We start from the raw sequence: 20,271 nt of genomic DNA, 5'->3' as shown, positions 1-20,271 counted from the left end.
GCCCGGGGCGATATACCTTTCCGATCAGCCATCCAGGTTGTCTTGGGCTGGAAATTTGTTTCACTCTGTCTTTTTGTGGGTTCTGCTGCTCTAGAATTTGTTTAGAGCCATTTTTTACAGGTATTTGGAGGGGGTTGGGGGAGAGCTCAAAACAGTCACTGCTTTTACTCCACCATCTTGGCTCTGCCCCCTCCCCCACACTCCTATATAAGGGGAAAGGGGAAGGAAGTAGCATTTTTATAGCACCTACTATGTGCCAATCACTATGCAAAGCTTTTTTTTTTCTTTTTTACAAATACTATCTCATTTGATCCTCATAACAACCCTGCGAGATAGATACTATTATTATTGTCATTTTACAGTGGAGGAAATTGAGGCAAAAAGAGGTTAAATGACTTGCCCAGGGTCACATTGCTAATAAGTGTTTGAGGATGGATTTGAACTTAGGTCTTCCTGTCTCCAGGCCTGGTGTCCATTGCAGCACTAGTTGCCTACAATAATGGTAACAATTACTGAGATATTTATAATGCTATAAAGTTTGCAAATTGCACCAGTTTGTTTTTGACAAAATTTGCCTTGGTGAAGTTTGTTTTTTTCTCCAAAAATATGATTTTCCATTATTACTCACAGTCATCAGCCCTCCAACTAGATCACTAGTGTGGGGATCTTCATCTTTAGTGCCCAGTTGAGGAGAGTAGAGTTCTGTGGTTCGTAAAATTTCCAAAACTCTGTCCAAGGCTTCTGCTACAGTTACTGGGCTATTCTCTTGGGCAGCGTTGATTATATTAATGACCTGGATAGAGGAAGAAGAGAGGGAGAAGGAGGGAGAAGGAGAGAGAGTGGGAGAGAGAAAGAAAGAAGTAGAAAGATAAAGAGAGAGAGAGAGAGAGAGAGAGAGACAGAGAGACAGAGAGGTAGAGAGAATATAGATTAATTACGTAGACATCCAGATCTTGGCAAAAGTGTATATTTCCCTGAAATTATTGTACATTCGCTCCTGGGCCTAAATGAAATTACCTTTCTTCCTCAATTCATTCCTCAATGGTCAACATATTACCACTTGATCATATTCTTCCCCATCACAGAGATTCTGAACCCCTGGCTGTCACTGTATAAACCCCATTCTAAATTTGCTCTCTTATACCCATCCTCCTCAACCTTGACCCTCTCTCATCAATGTACCACTCCAGAGCTACCCATCCATTACACTGTAGTGTCTCTAATGCCAGCTCCCTGGTTAACAAACTTGCTTTCATCTTCAACCTTTTCCTTTTTTCACTCCTTCCACCTTCTGTCACTCGCGGAGACGTGGCTCCATCCTATTGGCCACCCTTTTTGGTACTCACTGATCATAACAGAGAAGTTACTACTCTTTGCTCCCCATTGTCACTTCCAGATCCCTCTACCAGCACACTTAGCATTTCTTCTTCCTTGAAGTTCATTCAATTCATATTTATGGCCCAATCAAGATGCTGCTAACTATCTACTGATTCCTAAGATACTCTCCTTCCTCAATGAGTTCAGTGTCTAGGTCATCGAACTTTCCCTCCACTCCAAGTTCTGCCCTCAAACTATGGGGCTCCATTATAGGTAATAATACTCCTTCAAATGCTCTTAACTTCCCAGTTCCTCCATCTACCTATTTCCCATGTCCAACTCTTCATTCCACCTCAGCAGCTACACAATAGTTATAACCTTGATCTGCTATCATTCTACTTCCATGTTCATGAACTCTGAAATTCTTTTATCTGACCTCAATCTATTATCATTCCATCTTTCCCTTTGCCTTACAGCCTCTTATCCTGTTCTTCATAACTCGTCACGACCTCCAATCCCTCACATCTCAATCATTTCCCAGGCCATCACTCCTTCACTGGCTGCACCCTCCTCTCTTCTCCATCTAGACTCCTTGGTGAGCCAGTTTACCTCTTCACTATCTTCTGCACTGGAGTGCTTTGCCCCCTTATCCTACTGTCATTGGTATGCCTTGTCAGCCTCAGACCTTGGATGCCTCCTGCCATCTGATGCTTTCCATCCTATTTTCACACTACTGATCAGAGCTAGAGAAAATCGCAAAACTGTGATAACTGGGTCCACTATAAATTTGTGTTATGTAATATCAACTAGGCCCTCATTGCAGCAAAACACTCATTTTATATCTTCCTAATTGATTTACTACACCACTGGTCACAGGGCTATTCCAAACATTTTCATTCTTCCTCAAACCTCCCATGCCATCCTTTTCCCCATCCTCTCAGCTAAGAACTCTCATACTTCACTGAAAAAAATGAGGCTGTGCTCCAAGAACACCCTCTTTTCATTTCATGTCAATCAGATGTCTTCCTTCACCACCTCCTTTTCTACCTCTATCTCACATAAAGAAATAGCCTTTGTCTTTGCCAAGGCAAACTCCTTCACATACACCTTTGATCCCAATTCATCCTATCTTCTTCAGCAGATTGTCCTCTCTATCATCCTCACTCTCACTAATCTTTAATCTCTATCTACTGGCTGCCTCCCTGCTGTGTACAAACAGGAGCATATCTCTACCATTAATTAAAAAAAAAACACTCACTTGATTCATCCATCCCCATCAACTATAATGCTAAATCTCTCCTCTTTTCTGACTAAACTCATTGAGAAAGTCATCAACAGTTGATACCTCTATATTCTTTCCTCTAAATCACTTCTTAACTCTCAAGTCTGACTTCTGACATTATGAAACTGAAACTTCTCTCTCCAGTTACCAATGATCTCTTTAATTGCCAAATCTAAGAGCCTTTTCTCAATCCTTTCCTTCTTGATTTCTTTGCAGCCTCTGATACAATCACTCCCTTCTTAATACTCTTTTCTCTTCATGTGTTTTATGATAATACTGTCTCCTGATTCTCCTCTCACCCATGTGACCACTCCTCAGTCTCCTTTGCTGGATCTTCATCCTAAGTCATGCCCACTAATCATGGGTCTTCCTCAAGGCTATGTTCTTGGCCCTATTCTCTTCTCCCTCTATACTATCTTACATTTAAAAAATATATTTTTAAAATTTATGGAATAAAACAAGTATTTCTATAACAGTATAATAAAAAAGAAGATTGCACATCAAACTGCAAATCTATTATGTACAACTTGCTATTCCTATTAAATATATAATAAAGTCATCATATAGATTTTTTTCCTTCCCTAGAAGGCAATAGCTACCATTAGACAGAAATATATATGTATGTATATATACATAGGTATATATACATATACATATACATACATGTATGTATATATACACATACACATATACATATATATGTATATATGTGTATACATACACACATATACATATATATGTAAAATTATTCTATACACACTTCTATTTATCAGTTCTGGATGCAGATAGTGTCTTTCTTCACATGTCCTTTAGAGTTAATTTGTGTATATATAATAGTCAAAATGACTTAGTCACTCAAAGCCATTCTTAAAACAATATTGCTGTTACTGTATGCAATGTTCTCTTGGTTCTGCTCATTTCACTCTTCATTATTTCGTTCAAGTCTTTCCATGTTTTTCTAAGATCATTGAGCTTTTTATAGGCAGTAGCTTACTTTTAAAAAGTAATTAAAAAAATTTTCCCTTCTTACATGTAGACACAATCTTTAACATTCATTTTTTAAAAATTTTGAGTTCCAAATTTTCTCTCTCCTTCCCTCACCTCCCCTCTCCCTGAAATGGTAAGCAATTTGATATAGGTTGTACATGGCCAATCATGCAAAACATATTACCATATCATATACTTAGTGAGCTTATCAATTCCCTTATTTTAAATTATCATCTTTATGCTGATGATCCCCAAATCTATTTATTCTGCCCTATCCTCTCTCTTGACCTTCAGTATCGCCATCTTCTAAATGGATGTCTTAAACTGATGTTCCATGTATATCTTAAACTCAACCTGTCTAAAATTGAACTCATTATCTTTCCCCCCAAACTCTCCCCTCTTGTGAGCTTCTCTATCATGGTCAAGGACACCACCATCCTCCCAGCCACTCAGGCTTGTAACCTAGGTATCATCTTCAACACCTTGCTCACACTTACCCCATATATCCAATCTCTTGCCCAGGTCTATGAATCCTACCTTCACAACATCTCTCATGTACATATCTTTCTCTCCTCTGACACAGTACAGACCCTCATCACTTCTCCCTAGGACTATTGTAAATGCCTCTACTTACATCCCTTTCCACTCTAGACCACCCTCTTTGCAGCTGCCAAATTGATCTTCCAAGTATTTTTCTGATCACATCACTCTTCTCCTCAAATGCCAATTGCTCTCTGTTACCTCCAGGATCAACTAGAAAATCCTCTCCTTGGCTTTTAAAGCCCTTATACAATATGGCCTTTTTCTACTTTCCCAGCCTTCTTATATTTTAATCCCCTTCAAGTACTCTATAATCCAGCAACACTGGTGTTCTTGCTGTTCCTCATACAGCCAGTTCTCATTTGATGTTCTGTTAACCTCTCCTCCCTCTCCTCGGGCTCTGTATGGCTCCATGCCCTCCAAGGTTCTGTGGCCTGTGGCCCTGCAGTCCAGTGGCTTCAGTGCTTGGGCCAACCCTCCTCCTCCACAGAGTGGAGGACCTCTAGCATGGGATACAGCTGCAGTGATACCTCTGCCACTCCCTTCCAAGAGCCAGAGGCAGACCCAGATCTGTGGTGTCCTGCCACAAAACAGGAATTTACGTAAAATGAGAACTCTCTGCCTCTGAGATTCCTTCTGACTCCAGGTCTTTCCACTAGCTGTCCCTTACATGTGAATGCTCTCTCTTCTTGTCTCGGCCTCTGGCTTCCATCAAGACTCAGTGATGTCACGGTCCTCTTTGAGAACAAAGGACAAATACACCCTGTCAGTAGTCCAAGCTGCCTGAATGGGGACCCAACGGGCCAGTTCCAGTTGGGTAACTCACCTCATCCTCTCCTCACCTTATCTTTTCCTCTTCTCTCCTCTCCTCTTCCCTTACCTGAGGGTGTTCTGCCCAAAGGAAGGTAAATTTTGATGGCCAAAAGCTGCCTACTTAACTTGGGGTTTACTGGTTGGACTTCTCTCTCAAAGACCAAGTCTTAAACCCAATTCACTCATAGATTGGACAATAGGTCCCTGCCCAAGCACCACTTAATAGTTATTTTTTGGACCCTTCTGGCTCAGAGTGAATGTAAATAGTAACTATTTCTCTTTTGGCCAGCAACCCTGAAGGTCTTACCCTCCCAGCTTTATTTATTTATTTATTCATTCATTCATTCATTCATTCATTCATTCATTTATTTATTTATTGAAAGGGGCCATCCCTTGACTCATTTCTTAAAGAGGTTTATTCACTGAATGGACGTTGCTTCACTCAAAGTGAGAACCTGAAAAGACCTTAGCTTAAAAGGCCAGGGTCTCCCATTGCATCCTGAGCTATCTCTGGTAGTCCCGATGAATATCTGGCCACTGGACCCAGATGGCTCTGGAGGAGAAAGCAAGGCTGGGGACCTTGCATAGCTCTCCCTCCCTCAAAACAAAATCAATTGCAAGTCATATCATTATCTCCCCAATGTCGTGGTCCTCTTCGAGAACAAAAGACAAACACAACATCCCTACAAGAGGTCTTTCCTATCCCCCCAGTTCCATCTAGTTTTATCCCTCTGAGATTGCCTCCAATTTATCCTCTGTATATATTTTATCTACAGAGTTGTTTGCCTATTATCTTCCTCATTAGAATATGAAATCCTTGGGGACAGTGTTTTTGGCTTTTTATGTATCCCCAGTATTTAGCACAGTACCTGGCACAGGGTGAGAATTTAATACTTGTTGGCTGTCTGATTGATTGACATTTCTAAATGCTTTTAAATAGTTTATTTAAAAAGTCCAGTATCAATAGGAAAAAGATTGGTATTACCTCAAGTTTTTTAGGATATTTTTGGGGCCAGATCTGTGATTTCATTGGTCCAGGGAGCTCCTGGTGAGGTACTCCCTCTACAAATGAAGACTGGCACCATTTCTTCAGAGGGAGGACTTAGAAAATTTCCCAGAGGTAATGAGGGGTTACAGCCAGTACTTATCAGAGGGGAGACTTTATTCCAGGTCTTCCAGACTCCAAGGATCATTCTCCATTCACTACATCCTGATGTTTCCTACCCTAGGTTTTCACACACACACACACACACACACACACACACATATACACATGTGTATATATGCACACATGTATATGTTTATATGTTTGTGTATATGTATACACATATAAACATACATACACACAGAGACAAGATAGACAATTGTTTCTGCTTAAAAACCAGGAAGAGCCATAGCTTTTTACCTTTGTGATCGGAGCTTCAATGGTCATGGAGTGGATCCTTGCCATAGAAGGATAACGACGATTCTGCAAGCTTGGTGCTGTCAAGACAATATATGTGTCCCTTAGAACAATAGCACTCTGAAGGACACACCCTCAAAAGGACAAAAGGACTAAATGCTAGTGGCAGAAGCCAGCTGAAAGCTTCAGGCAGGAACTGTTTCTGATGAGGTCCCTTTGAGAACAGCTCAAAACCCAACTCTGCTTTCTGTGGGACCACCATACTACTCTTCAAAAAAGGATTGGATTCACTCATCGCTTATTCCAGAATAATGCCACCATTTGCACAAGCCCAGCCAAAGAAGACAAGATTTATGCAGGATGGATGATATTGGTAGAAGGACATCTGACATAATAGAACCACTAATGGGGCTACTTTTCAGGCAAGATAAGACAATAAAGATCCCATCCTGAAAGACTACTGTGCCACTGCTAAAGCTCCAGTTTGCACATGCTATAAACCTATTCAAATTTCAGCCTAGGGAGTGTTCCTCACAAGCAGATCTCTTCCCCAGTGTCAGTTTAAAGGTGTTCTTATACAATAAGGAAGGTCAGACCAAGATGGAGCATGAGACTGTCTATTAGGAGACCCGAGCCAATTCTTAGTTTCCTCAATATTGGACTTGACGTGTGAACTAGGGCCAGTTAGTTAATATTTCTGAACATCTCAACTTAGATCAATCTATAGCTTTATTAAGTATCTGCTTTGTGCCAGACACTGGAGATACAAAGACAAAAATGAGATAGCCCCTGCCCTCAAGGAACTTACCCTTCAAAACTCAGAGGGTCTAAAATCCTCATGTTCTCCCTAAAATCACCTCCTACTCCTACTTTCTTTCTTTCTTTCTCTTTCTTTCTTTTCCTTTCTTCCTTCCTCCCTTCCCTCCCTCCCTCCTTCCTTCCTTCCTCCCTCTGTCCTTCTCTCTCCCTCCCCTCTCCTTCCCTCTTTCTCTCTCTCTCTCTCTCTCCCTCCCTCTCCCTCTCTCCCCCTCCCTCTCCCTCTCCCTCTCCCTCTCCATAATTCTATCACACTGATAGAAGACAGTTGAACTAGGTCTAGTACTAAAGTCTCCTAACTTCTGACTTGGGTCTTTCTATCCAACCTCATGAATAACTTGCATTTACTAGTAGTAAAAACATGCTAAATTATAATCTTACTTATTGGAAGCTCTAATAACATGTGGCTTGACCTAAAGGAGAAATATATTCTTTTAATGTCCATTTCCTATCTATTTCACTTCAAGTGCTTGTTGGTTTAATAGAGGTGTCCAATGAAAAGCATCAATTAGTCCTCAAACACAGGGAGATAAACGTCTTGTCAGGTATTTGATTTCACAGTATCTTACAGGCACAACATCTATAAACAGTGATATGGAAAGAGATATTGAGAAAAGAGATGCTGATGAAATGTTGAGATGTTGAGAAAAGAGATATCAGGTAAAGGCAGAAAAAAGTTTTTTTTTTAAAAGTGTAACCTAATTAAAATCAATAAACAACATTATAAGGAAGAAATTATACTGAGGGTGTCTTTCATATGCTTATCCCTTTGAATCTAAGTTTACACAACAAAAAAACCCAAACCCAAAACATATATAGGAGTAAATATGATTTAGGCATGAATTAAATTGCCTTTGCAACTATGTTAATGAGATGAGTTCACAAAGGACTAATGATTTCATCCCCATATAGGCTGGGCTATGACCCTAGTATAAATCTATATATCTCTATCTCTATCTATCATCTCTCTCTCTCTCTCTCTCTCTCTCTATCTCTCTCACTTACTATAACACTAATAGATTTGTCCAAGGATTCAGTAGATTTGGCAGGTAGGTGGTGCAGTGGATGGAGTGCTGGGCCTGAAGTCAGGAAGACTCATCTTTCAGAGTTCAAATCCAGCTTCAGACATTTACTAGCTGTGTGACCCTGAGTAAGCCACTTAATCCTGTTTGCCTCAGTTTCCTCATCTGTCAAAGGAGCTAGAGAAGGAAATGGCAAACCACTCCATATCTTTGCCAAGAAAGGCCAAAATGGGGTCAGGAAGAGTTAGAAACAACTGAAAAATGACAAGAAGGATTCATATGTTAAGTAAAGTGCCCAGGGTTAAGTGGCAGAGGGAGAATTTGAATTTATGCCTCTCTTGACTTCGAGACCAGCACTCTATCCTCATCACCTATATAATTAGAAGAAAAATATTGTGAAACCTTATAAATTATTTTGTAAAAAATCCATTAAAATACATGTTTAGAAATATCCTGAAAGTCAGTTCTTATTTCCTTTGTTTTATTTTAGCTCTGTCTTATATGTTGATCAGTTGTCTTTCCATGATGTCTTCCCTATCCTATTTTCTGCAGTTAAAAAACAAATAAAAACACAAATTAGGAAGTTTTCTTACCATCACTACTTCGAGATGTTATTGATTTAACATCAATAGATTCTTTCCTCCTGTTCTTGTATCTAAATGAGTGAGACTCTATGAAAATCAAATTAGAAGAGAAGAATGATTAGTTTTCAGTGTATTCACATGTGAAATTTCACATATAGTCCTCTGAACACTTAAAAATTTGCCTCCTTTACTATAAAATACTATACCATACTACAAAATAATTTTAAGAAACAATAAAATATTTACTCTTCAAATAGTAACAAAGACACAAGATATTCTCGGGATTGTGATTTGTATAATGATACTATTATTTCTTCATACCTTATTAATGGAACTTATGATCAGAGAAATATTTGGTATGATTAGAATATTATTTTTTGAAAGTAAAAAATTCCATTGTAGGGGAATGCTTGTGATTTAAAAATGCTGTTAAAATGCTTAGAGCCAGTATATCTCCTTTCTTTATCTGGATGTTTGATTCTCAGTGAGGGCATCCTCTCCACTGGTCTGCATTGCCACCTGTCCACAATATCTCCCATATTATTCTTTTCCATATCTTTCCATAATCCTCCACAGGGACATCTACCCAGTATGTTAGAAGCCTTCTTTTGTTTTAAGAAAAAATTCTGTTCTAAGGATGCCAATGCTGCCTGTCAGGTGTTTCCACTTACTACCTACCGCCTCTTCTGCTTACATGTGATCTTAATTATGTCACCACAAGTATTTGTACTGCCACCATGCTTCTTTAGAGTTCCCTTTGGGTCATGTGCAATTTTGTTTAGATATTGCAGTGTCTCATGACTTATAGTCAGATAGCATTACCAAAAGAAAAATGGTGTTAAAGTGATAGGTTTTTGTGGGAGCCAAATGCCTAAAATCACTGAAAGCAATATATTAATTTCCCAAATTCAATCTCTCTCTCTTTTCCTTTTATTTAATTCAGAGCCCAGATTATTATCTATCTGTAGCACCTGTCCAAATATATATACTTTAATACTTTCATAAATCTATTATCTCATTGGTAGAGGTACTACCTTCAAGAGGGCAAACGGCAACTTATCCTCATCCTGTGTGTCTCTTTTAAATGGTCTCCCATAAAGCCTCCATAAAGGATGCTTTCAATGCACTGAAGGCCTTTTTCTAGGTCTTTTAACACTTTGAGGGTACCAAAGTAACATTCAGATTTTGCACTTTTTACCTATCACTTTCATTACATGCCCATTTCCATTTCTGCTTATATACTTTCTGGGTATCTTTTATGTTATTTCTTGACTGAGATCATCATTGGTAAAATGCTGCTTACTACATTTATACACACCATACATGCCTCCATTGACCATTGGGTCAATTATAGTTTGTAGAATTCCATGTTCTAAAGTCATATAACCCCACCAGAAATACATTGAGATTAAACTCTGGATTTGTATCTTAGGGAGAAAACTGAGTAGCAAAAATGCTACTCAACTTCCCGAATGCAATCCAGCCTGCTGTCTTCCTCTTATTCCTTTATGGATCCAGCTCATTGCCCATCTTAGTATTCATTTAAGATACATGTACTGAAGAACTGACTCATTTGGCTGTCTAATATATTCCATATTAGATGTAAGCAAAAGACATTTTTCATCCACTTTGTTTTTTCTGCTTGGATTGTTAGACTCTTTTGGGTAATTATGGATCTCATTAAGTAGGCTCTCTGATGCTCTGAAGTTGCTGTAGTCAGCACAAAGTCATTTACTAAAAGGGGCAAATGGTGGACTTCACTATCTATATGGAATTTGCTAATTTGCCACATGAAGTTCAAGAGTCTAATCTTTGAGCATGGCAGTTTATACTAAACACTGTAAAGGATGATAGTGGTTCATTTCCACTGGGTTACCTGCTATGGCTCACCAATGTATAAAATTTGTTACAATGTTCTCACCTGTCTGAGATTTGTCTCCTGAATCACGATGAATCTTGTGTATCTAAATTTGTTTAAAATCAAACAGGTTATTGAAAAGAAAAGAGACAGATTTCAAGTACTGTTTTAACTTTGTTCTTTTTTAAAAATTCCATTATTTCCAAAACCTTCCAAAGAAAGCTTTCTGAAAATGTACATTGACTTAGAGATGAAAAGAGGCAACAATGTAGAGTATTACAAATTTGATGGTATCTTTAGACACTCAAAGAATCACAGCAAAGGAAGTATCCCAAGAGGTCATTTAATCAAGCACCCACTGCCTCTGATAGAACACCTTAGTCATAGGAAATCTAGCACAGTTTTTAAAATCTCTCAGCAAAAAGTGATTCAGACTTTGTTGCTATAAATAAGTTTGAGTGTTTTAAGAGGGTGATATATTATTGTTGTATTCCTTTGGCTCCTATTTAATCAACGTATTGCTAAAAAAAAACACCCTGAAATATAGTATTGATATAAGTACAATTGTAGGGAATTTTTAAAAAAGCTTCTTTAAAGTACATTAGTTTCAATGATATGAACAGTCAGAAGACCCCCGATAAAAATTCTCCTCTATAGAGAGATTATTGGTACACAATGTTTCCTATGTTACCAGATGCAGTCACTTGATAGTTTGTGGTTTTACATAACTGATTATATTTGACACAAGAACAGGTCCTCTGTGTGGGTCTGTTGCAGTGGGAGATGGTTATTAGGAAGCGATTATGCTATCTTTTTTTTAAATCAATAAAACGTTTTTGTAAAAGCATATGGGAGTCAGCTGGTGAACTTTTTTCTTTGAAGAATGAGAGCTAGTGGATCACCTGACTGACAAGATGGTGAGATAAGCTGTTTTCAGCATAACTTCTGTACCCTACCAACCTCAAAACTATAGAAAATGCACTTAATTCACATTAATTAGAATGGAGGCAAAAAGATATCTGCATCTCCATACAAGATAACACCATCACCTTCTGAAATAACTGTGGAAGATCAAATTGCCTAAAGTTCCCACTCACTCACACCATTCCCATGTTGCCTGGGTGCTGCATGATGGAGACCCAGACAGCCTCACTTCCAGCTTTGGTGGTCCCTACCCTGGCTCCCCACGACAATGATTCAGGCTGAACCCAGCCTGTTTTAGAAGAGGCAGAAAACACTGACAGCCGCACAACAGAAAGAGGGCACAACTGTGGAAGGGGCGGAGTACAACCCTGAAAATCTAGCTCTCTCCCATCAGAATTCGCACATGGACCCAACTGTGTCTCCATGGTCCCTAAAAGGGAATAGCTGATTCTAGCTAGTCCCAGAGATTTGGGCAGGAGAACACATATGCAGCATATCTGTGGAAAGAGGAGGAGTTATATAGTGAGGAGGAAACTCTAACTACTGAGGATACAGGAAAAAGGCTAGAAGACAAAAGGGCCAGGAGAGAAAGGCAGAGCATAGAGGCCCAACTACTAAGTAGATAAACTTACAGTGAGATATTCTCTCTCTCTCTCTTTCTGTCTCTCTGTCTTTCTGTCTCTGTCTCTCTGTCTGTCTCTCTCTTTCCTTTCTCCTCTCTCTGTCTGTCTCTCTCTGTCTCTCTCTACACACACACACATACACACACAAATAAAAAAAAGGTACTCGTGAAAAAAGACAGCAAGACAATAAACATTTTGCATTTCCCAGAAATAACTGAATAACAGCAAGACGCTTTGGAATAGTACAAAAGAAAAATAAAATATTTTAAAGTAGAAATAAAAATGAAAATCATGTCAGAAATCAGAGCTGTCAAAGAAGAAACAAGACAATAAAACAGACAACTTGAGTACATTATGGAGAATCTTTTAAAATGAGAGGGTTTGAAAAAGATGGTAATAGATTTGGAACTCAAAAATTTAGAAGTGGTAGAAAATTTGGTAAAGGATATGTAAAATACAATTAAAAAAATCCATGAAACCAGATGTGGTCATTCACATCAGTCATCCCTTCTACTGGGGATGCTGAGCCTGGTGGATCACTTGAGCTCAGGAGTTTTGAGCTACATGAGGGCTGAAGCTGACCAGGTGCCTGCACTAAGTCCAGCACCAGTATGATAAGCCCCTCAGGAGCAGAGTCCACCAAGCTGCCTTACAAGAGGAGAATCAGAGACAGAAATGGAGCAGGCCTACGCTCCCATGCTAATGGAACACTTCCAACCTAGGTGAGATAGGGAGATTCAGTCTCAAAAACAAACAAACAAAAAACTATTTCTATATAGTCCCAAATGATTGACTTTGAAGACTGGATGGGCAGAGATAATTTAAATATTATATGTCACCATTGAAAAGCCTGAACACTATACTCTAGGAAAAAAATAATAAAACTGTCTAGAAGTGAAACAAACAGATGGGAAAGTATGATGGGTAGAATCAGGCAGTTCGCCATCTCAGAAAAGTCACAAGCTTGTAACTTCAAGGCATGTAGCAGTTATATCTCAGAATAGCTATAGAGGAAAGTAAAATTTGAATAGCCCTTTATGACCAGGCATCTATGCAAAATCTGAGAAAAGAATGAAACATCATATTCTACAAAAAAAAAAGGTGATCTGAATGTAACCCAAAACAAAATAGCCTACAAAACAGTCTACTCACCAATGGAAAAATATGGACATTTAATAACATGGAGAAATTAAGTCATTCCTCCAAAAGAAAACAGTGAGCTATTAACCTACAAACACTCCAAATAGAAAAAAAAAACATACCAGTATTTCTGGGATTTAGCTAAAGTGATCCTTGGAGGATAAACTATATTTCTGAAAATATGCACACATAATAATAATTATTAGAAAGAGATTAACTAATAAATCTATAATCAGCACAAAAGAAGATATTTTAAAAGTTAGGAAATCAATAAAATGAAAATAAAAGACTACAGAAATGATAAAAACTACAAGCTTATTTAAGACTAACAAATTTATAAAAACTTTGGCTAACTTGATTTAAAAAAGAGAGAAGAAAAAAAATCCAATGATCAAATTATAAAATGAACAAGGTGAATAAATAATGAATAGAGGACAAATAAAAAGAATGATTAGAAACTACTATCACCAGTTACATGCCAGCAAAACGGAGAATTAAAAGGAAATTGATGATTGTCTACAAAATAATATAAAAACAAAATTAAAAAATAGAAACATTAAACCACTAAATTTCAGAAAGAAACATTACATAAGCCACAAATGAACTACCAAAAGTAGGAGAAGCCTTGATTTAGGTAAATTCTATCAAATGATTAATGTATAATTAATTTTTATGTGTCAAAATTATTCTCAATACCCAAGGAAAAAGCATTTTATCCAACTCTTTTATGGCAACAAATATAGTCCTAATACATAACCATGGAAGGATAAAGCAGAGATAGAGAATTACAGACTAATATCACTAATGAATATTGATACAAATTTTAAAAATCAAAATCTATCAAAACAACTACAACAATATATATGAATGTGTGGATATGTCAATTATTCACTATAATCATTACTTCTAGACTTTAAACTGTATTATATTATAAAGCAGGAGTCATCAAAATAATTTGGTACTAGTTAAAAAAACAGAAAGGTTATCAGTGGAATAGATTAGAAAAGTAAGTATCAGAAACAATCTAACACTGTAGTTTAGTATCTGAGAAACCCAATAATATTTATGTGTCCCTATTCTATAATAACTAATGGGAAAATGCAATTTGTCAGAAAACAGCAGTTTAGACCAGTATACTACAATAAATTCCAAATAGATGCCTAACCTAAATATAAAAACTCACATCACAAAGAAAATTAGAGGAGAAAGGAGGGAGGCACTTTCACAACTATAGCTAGGGAGGAATTTTTAAAAAGTTATTGATATATTTTTCTCCTTTATGACACACATTTCTCAATGCATCTCTCTATTTTCCTCTCCCAAAGGTCCATTCCTCATTTTGTTGTTTAGTTGTTTCAGTTGCGTCTGACTTTTCTTGACCCCATTTAGGGTTTTCTAGGCAAAGATACTGGAGTGGTTGGCCATTTCCTTCTCCAGCTCATTTTACAGATGAGGAAACTAAGGCAAACAGAGTTAAGTGATTTGCCTAGGGTCACATAGCTAGTAAGCATCTGGGGCCAGATTTGAGATGAGTCTTCCTGACTCCAGGCTCAGCACTCTATCCACTAGCTACCCATCCCTCACAACAAAGAATAAAAAAGAGAAAAAAAAAATATCCAGTTCAAAAAGACTAACATCCTGTAGTTTTCCACATGAATATGCTAGGGTAGGGCTTTTTAATTATACAAGGGACATCTCATAAAAGCGAAAACAAACAATTTTGATTTCTTACAATTGTAACTTGGCCAAGGTCATAAAGATAGTAAGCATCAGCTGAGAAAATCACATACACCAGAGGGCTTGTGGGTAGGTAGGCTGTCAGAGTACATATTCAGAAATAACTACGTCAAAACGAATGCCATTAACAATCGCTGGAAATCAATGCATGCCCCATCAATTTTAAAACTACTTTCCTATCCATTATCAATTTATTTAGGGACCACAAATGTTGATGATCATTTACACTAATGACCAGTGGGGCAATTATATCGACACATGTAATCACAGATAGTTCTTCTGTGTAGATGGATCTCACTCATTCTTTTTGCCACCCTCTGTTCATGACAGATAAAAATAAGAATTATCAGGGGCACCTAGGTGGCCCAGTCAATATAGTACTGGGCCTGGTGTACCTAATACCTAACTTCAATACTAAGTTTGAATACCTAAGTTCAAGTCCAGCCTCAGACACTTATTGGCTGTGTGACCCTGGGTTAAATCACTTAATCTCTGTACCTATCATCTGAAGTCATTTATTCTCAGTTTCGTCAACTATAAAATGGGGTTAATAATGGCTTCTACCTTGCAGGGTTGTTGTGAGGATCAAATGAGATAGTATTTATTAAGTACTTAACACAGTGCCTAGCACATAGTAAGCACTATATAAATCTTTATTATTACTATTACTTCCATTATCAGATTTGGGTTTTTTGGTCAAGACCTGTGATTTGATCAATGTGGGAACAGCTTCCACCAATAAAGATAAATAATTGTATGCACTTTATAGTTGCAGCAAGTTACCTGCAGCATTAAGAAGTTAAGTGGGTTGCCCATAGTTACGTAACTAGAATGTATAAAGAAGTACAATCTGAACCCAGATCTTCTGGACTCCAAGCCCAGCCTTCCGACCATTCTATCAACATAGTATCCTCCATACATGGTCACTGTGTTGCTGCTAAAATTCATCTGTTAACAAATATCTTGACTACACAAGCATTTATTTGGACCTAAAATGGGGGCAACTAAGTGGAACAGTGGATAGAGTGTCCTGGAATCAGGAAGACTCATTTTTCTGAGTTCAAATCTGGCCTCAGACACTTACTAGCTCTGTGACCCTGGGCAAGTCACTTAACTCTGTTTTCCTCAGTTTCTTCATCTATAAAATGAGCTGGAGAAGGAAAATTGCTCCAGTATTTTTGCCAAGATGGGGTCATGAAGAGTTGGGCCCGACTGAAAAGACTGAACAACAACCTAAGATGGGAGACCAGTCAACTGTTTTAAATGTGAGTTAAAGCTAGGATGAAAACCACAAATTTAGGCCTGGAAGGGGCCTTAAAGGCCAACTAGGCCTAAAGAATGATTTGCCCAAGGTCACACAAGAAATAAACAGGAGAGGGGCAGCTAGGTGGTGCAGTGAATAGAGCACTGGCCCTGGAGTCAGGAGGACTGGAGTCCAAATCTGGCCTCAGACACATAACACTTACTAGCTGTGTGACTCTGGGCAAGTCACTTAACTCCAATTGCCTCACCAAAAATAAATAAATAAAAATAAACAAGAGAGCTGAGTTCTAAACATAGGGCCCCTGATTCAAGATCCAGGGTCTTCTCTATCACATCACATCACATCACATTATGTTTTAGACTTTGAAGCCATCACAAAAATATAAAGCCAAAGTCACAACAACTCTTAGAGCCAGAAAGTTTACCATCAGGTACAGGTAAAAAGAAATTGCTGCTCCACTTGAGCTTCTATACTGAACAACAAACATTTGTTCCTGCCTTCTGATAAATGTGGAAGTGAAGTGTGGAAGGAGAGAATTCGGGCGTAATTCTTCAGCTCAGATTCTTCCATAGAATTCTAGAAATCATTATGAGCTGTTATATGACAAACACTCATCTGTGATATCCTGCTTATAACGTGACTAAAGGCTGTGACTCATCCCTTCCACATGGAGAGAGCCTTTTTATTTCTTCTGTGATCAACTGTTTTATAGCTTTTCTTACTGAGAAAGACCATTTGCTACAAAGACTCCGAGTTGGGGATGAATCTAAGACATGGTCATAGTAAGTACAAATCTTTTCTTGCAAATTGTTTTCTCTTTCTACTTTAGGCCAGAAGCACTCCTTAATCACTCAGCTTTTCTCTTGACAACAATAAATAAAACCATCTCAGCTCTGTAGTGCACATAAAACCTTATTCTTGTCCTGCTCCTGCTCTGCCCTGCAGGGAATTAATTCAATTGTGGGACTCCCAGAGATTTCAAAGTAGGCTTTGAGCTCTGACATTACTGTTTTGCCACTGGTCTCCCTGCTCTCCCTCCCACAGGACACTCCATCTCCCCACTCCTTGGGTTTTCACTGGCTGTCTCTCATGTCCTGGCTAAAATTCTACCATCTATAAGAAGTCGTTCACAATTCTCCTCAATGCTACTTCCTTCTCTCTGTTAATTATCTCCAACTTATCTTGTAGTAGTTTGTACATAATTGTTTGCATGTTATCTCCCCCTGTACCTCGACAACCAGGACTGATTGTTTTGCCATTTTTTTTTTTTGGTATCCCTAGCACTTAACACCTGTTGGCCTAGCATACAGTAGGTACTTAATAAATACTTTTTTGACTGACTAACCAACTCAGAGCAGATGGGCTTACTGTAACATCCCAGTCCCCTAGACTTAAGCACTGCAGGCACTGAGGTTGTCAACACAAATGTGTGAGTTGGGCTGGATTGAGGGGGGAGGGAGATTTCCATTGGTACCTATCTAGCAGGGTTGATCAAACTTCTTTTGTGCAAATGAGTTCCCATTTGGCACTAGGATGAATACCAGGGGGTAGATATCCCTTTATGATCCTGCCTTTCTATGGGCCCTCATTCCTTTCTTGCTAAGAGGAACATCTGTCTCTTTACATTTCTTTCACACAGTGTCTCGTACAGAGCAGGCACTTAATAAATGTTTATTGATTGATTTTGGAAACACTAGTCCTCTGGGCTCTCAGGATGTTCTTCAAACCTTGTTTTCTAAGTCTACTGGTAACTCTGGTTAGGTCATGTAGTTTAGGGAAAAGCAACCGGTCAGCAGTAGGCTAGAAGGTAGGTGATTCTTGTTCTTTTGGCATGGGGGAAGGAGGGCAGAAGATTAGAGATCCACAGTAGGCAATTGCCAAACAGGGGCCTTCCTGATCAAATATACCTTAGCAAGAATCCTGCCAGTTCAAGATAAATGTGAGCTAAATAACTCCTCTTTTAAAATCCAAACACTCCTTGAGAAGAGTAAGCCTCCATATAAACCTTACGAGAATTCAGTCATTCATATCTAAAAGTAATTAATTTGATTCAATTACTTTCATCCCAACTCAGAGTTCATATTATCAATGAAATGATGAAATGGTAGTTTTGTTGGAAGTGGGGAGGGAAAACAGGATAATCCTAGATTTTTGTTAGTCTTGAAGACTGCAGGCCTGGAAAGATGATAGAGTGGGAAAGGCTGGAAACCTAAAAGGCAGTATGATGATCTTATGAAGGTGAAAGAGAAGCCAAGGGGTAGGAAAAAGAGTATAGAAAGGGAGATCAGTGGGCCCTAAAAATAAATTGTTTCCACTGCAATTCTATCTGTGACACCTGTACCCTATTCCATACTTACCTAATATGCTCAGGTTTTCATTAATGTTATCACTTGGTACTCCATCTTCCCTCACCTTTATCTTTACATAGGTTGTCCCTCATGCCTGGAATGCACTCCATCCTCACTTCCACTTCTTAGAATTTTTGGCTTCCTTCAGGGCTCAGCTCAAGAGCTTCTACATTTTACACTCATCTTCTACATTAGTCTTTCTTGATTCACTCTCCTCTTCCCTGCCCCACCATGTTTTATAATTACTTGGCAGTAACTTTGTATTTGTCACATCGCAGGTGTTAAATATTTGTTGATGGATTGATCGATACATTGTTGTAGTTACAGGTGCATGTTTCCCTGATAAAATGTAAGCTCCTTAAGGGCAGATGCTTTTTTTTTTTTCCAAATCACATAGCAGATAGACCCTAGGTCTTCTGAAAACCAGGGCAGTGTTCTTCTCAAAGCAGTGCCTTCTCTTGGTAACCTGGCACATGGGAAAACCCACCCAACTTCCAGCTGAACAAATGCTAGAGAATGCTGATGTACTGTATACTTATGTGTGTGTATGTGCCAGAGGATGATTGAGCACAGTGATATTTTATAAACCATCAGCTGACTCAGTACTGATTTTAATTTATGAAAATTCTCTTTCTTAAAGCCTAATGTCTGACATCTGTTTTATTTATGACCTAGAGCAGATTTCGTTGATAAGCAGTGTACTTATGCTTACATCATTGGTTTTTCATAATCTAGTCTGGATTCATTCCTTTGTGATCGACAAACAGAAACTGGAGGCTAAATAGTTTCAAAAAGAAAATTCCCTCTATTTCAAGTTTTTCAGTCTTGAGGAACTGCCAATAACCGATGGCAATTTTGCTCAGCACTTTTAAGTGAACTCCCATATGCATGCTGGATTCTGGCAGGAGCATAAGAGAATTGTCAAGATCCAACATTTTTCTACTCTCATTATACTAGCACTCAAGAGAGAGTCATTAAACTATTTAATGACACCACTGCTTCATTTGTACTGCCATTAGCATAAGATCCAAGTTATCACCAGTACTAATGCTTTATAAATCAAGTCCCTAGAGATCTAAACAAGAGAAGACACAGCACAAAGGGAAGATGAGTGATAATGGAAGGGCAGAGGGCTAAAACAGATCCATCTCCATGAGCCATGTGCTTCCGAAAATGCTGTTCATTCAAAACCTCATTTTACTTCACATGAGCAATCATCCTAGGTAGAAAAACAGTACTGGGCTGGCGTTCTGCCTTTGGTGTCAAAATGTCCCATCATTGTCCTGCCAACCACACTGCGCCCAATTTGTCTTCACTTTGAAACAGGACAAAATATCTTGAATGGGGTCAATAAGAAATGCATGTCATGAGATGAGCACCAGATGAAAGAAAATGTTCACTTCACGGGCAACTCTATTTGGTAAACATTTCTCCTATGTGGTCCTACAAGACTAAAGAATTTAATGTCTATAAAACTCACCAGAGAGCCCAGAGGAATAAAGGCTAAGCTCCTAAGTGAAGAGTACACTTGACTAGAGTTGAATGCAGTCAAAATGAGCTTCTGGCATGACCATTAATTGAGGTTTTGCACAAGTCACTGTGGTCCCAATTTTT

The 20,271-nt window shown here is 38.4% G+C and overlaps 1 protein-coding gene across 1 annotated transcript in view; it reads right to left on the bottom strand.

The window, feature by feature from the left end:
- The window catches only part of PDE8B (phosphodiesterase 8B), a 255,279-nt gene that overhangs the window by 38,232 nt on the left and 196,776 nt on the right, over nt 1-20,271 (bottom strand). The window contains exons 11-14 of the mRNA XM_027863365.1: nt 10,685-10,727; nt 8,773-8,850; nt 6,345-6,421; nt 629-793 (exon numbers count right to left, since the gene is read on the bottom strand). Coding sequence (XP_027719166.1) covers nt 629-793; nt 6,345-6,421; nt 8,773-8,850; nt 10,685-10,727 — 363 coding nt within the window. The remainder of the gene's footprint in view (nt 1-628; nt 794-6,344; nt 6,422-8,772; nt 8,851-10,684; nt 10,728-20,271) is intronic.

This window comes from Vombatus ursinus, unplaced genomic scaffold (assembly GCF_900497805.2).
Source record: "Vombatus ursinus unplaced genomic scaffold, bare-nosed wombat genome assembly UNPS02014772.1, whole genome shotgun sequence".
Classification (NCBI taxonomy): Eukaryota; Metazoa; Chordata; class Mammalia; order Diprotodontia; family Vombatidae; genus Vombatus; species Vombatus ursinus.
This window is presented reverse-complemented; position numbering and strand designations above follow the sequence as displayed.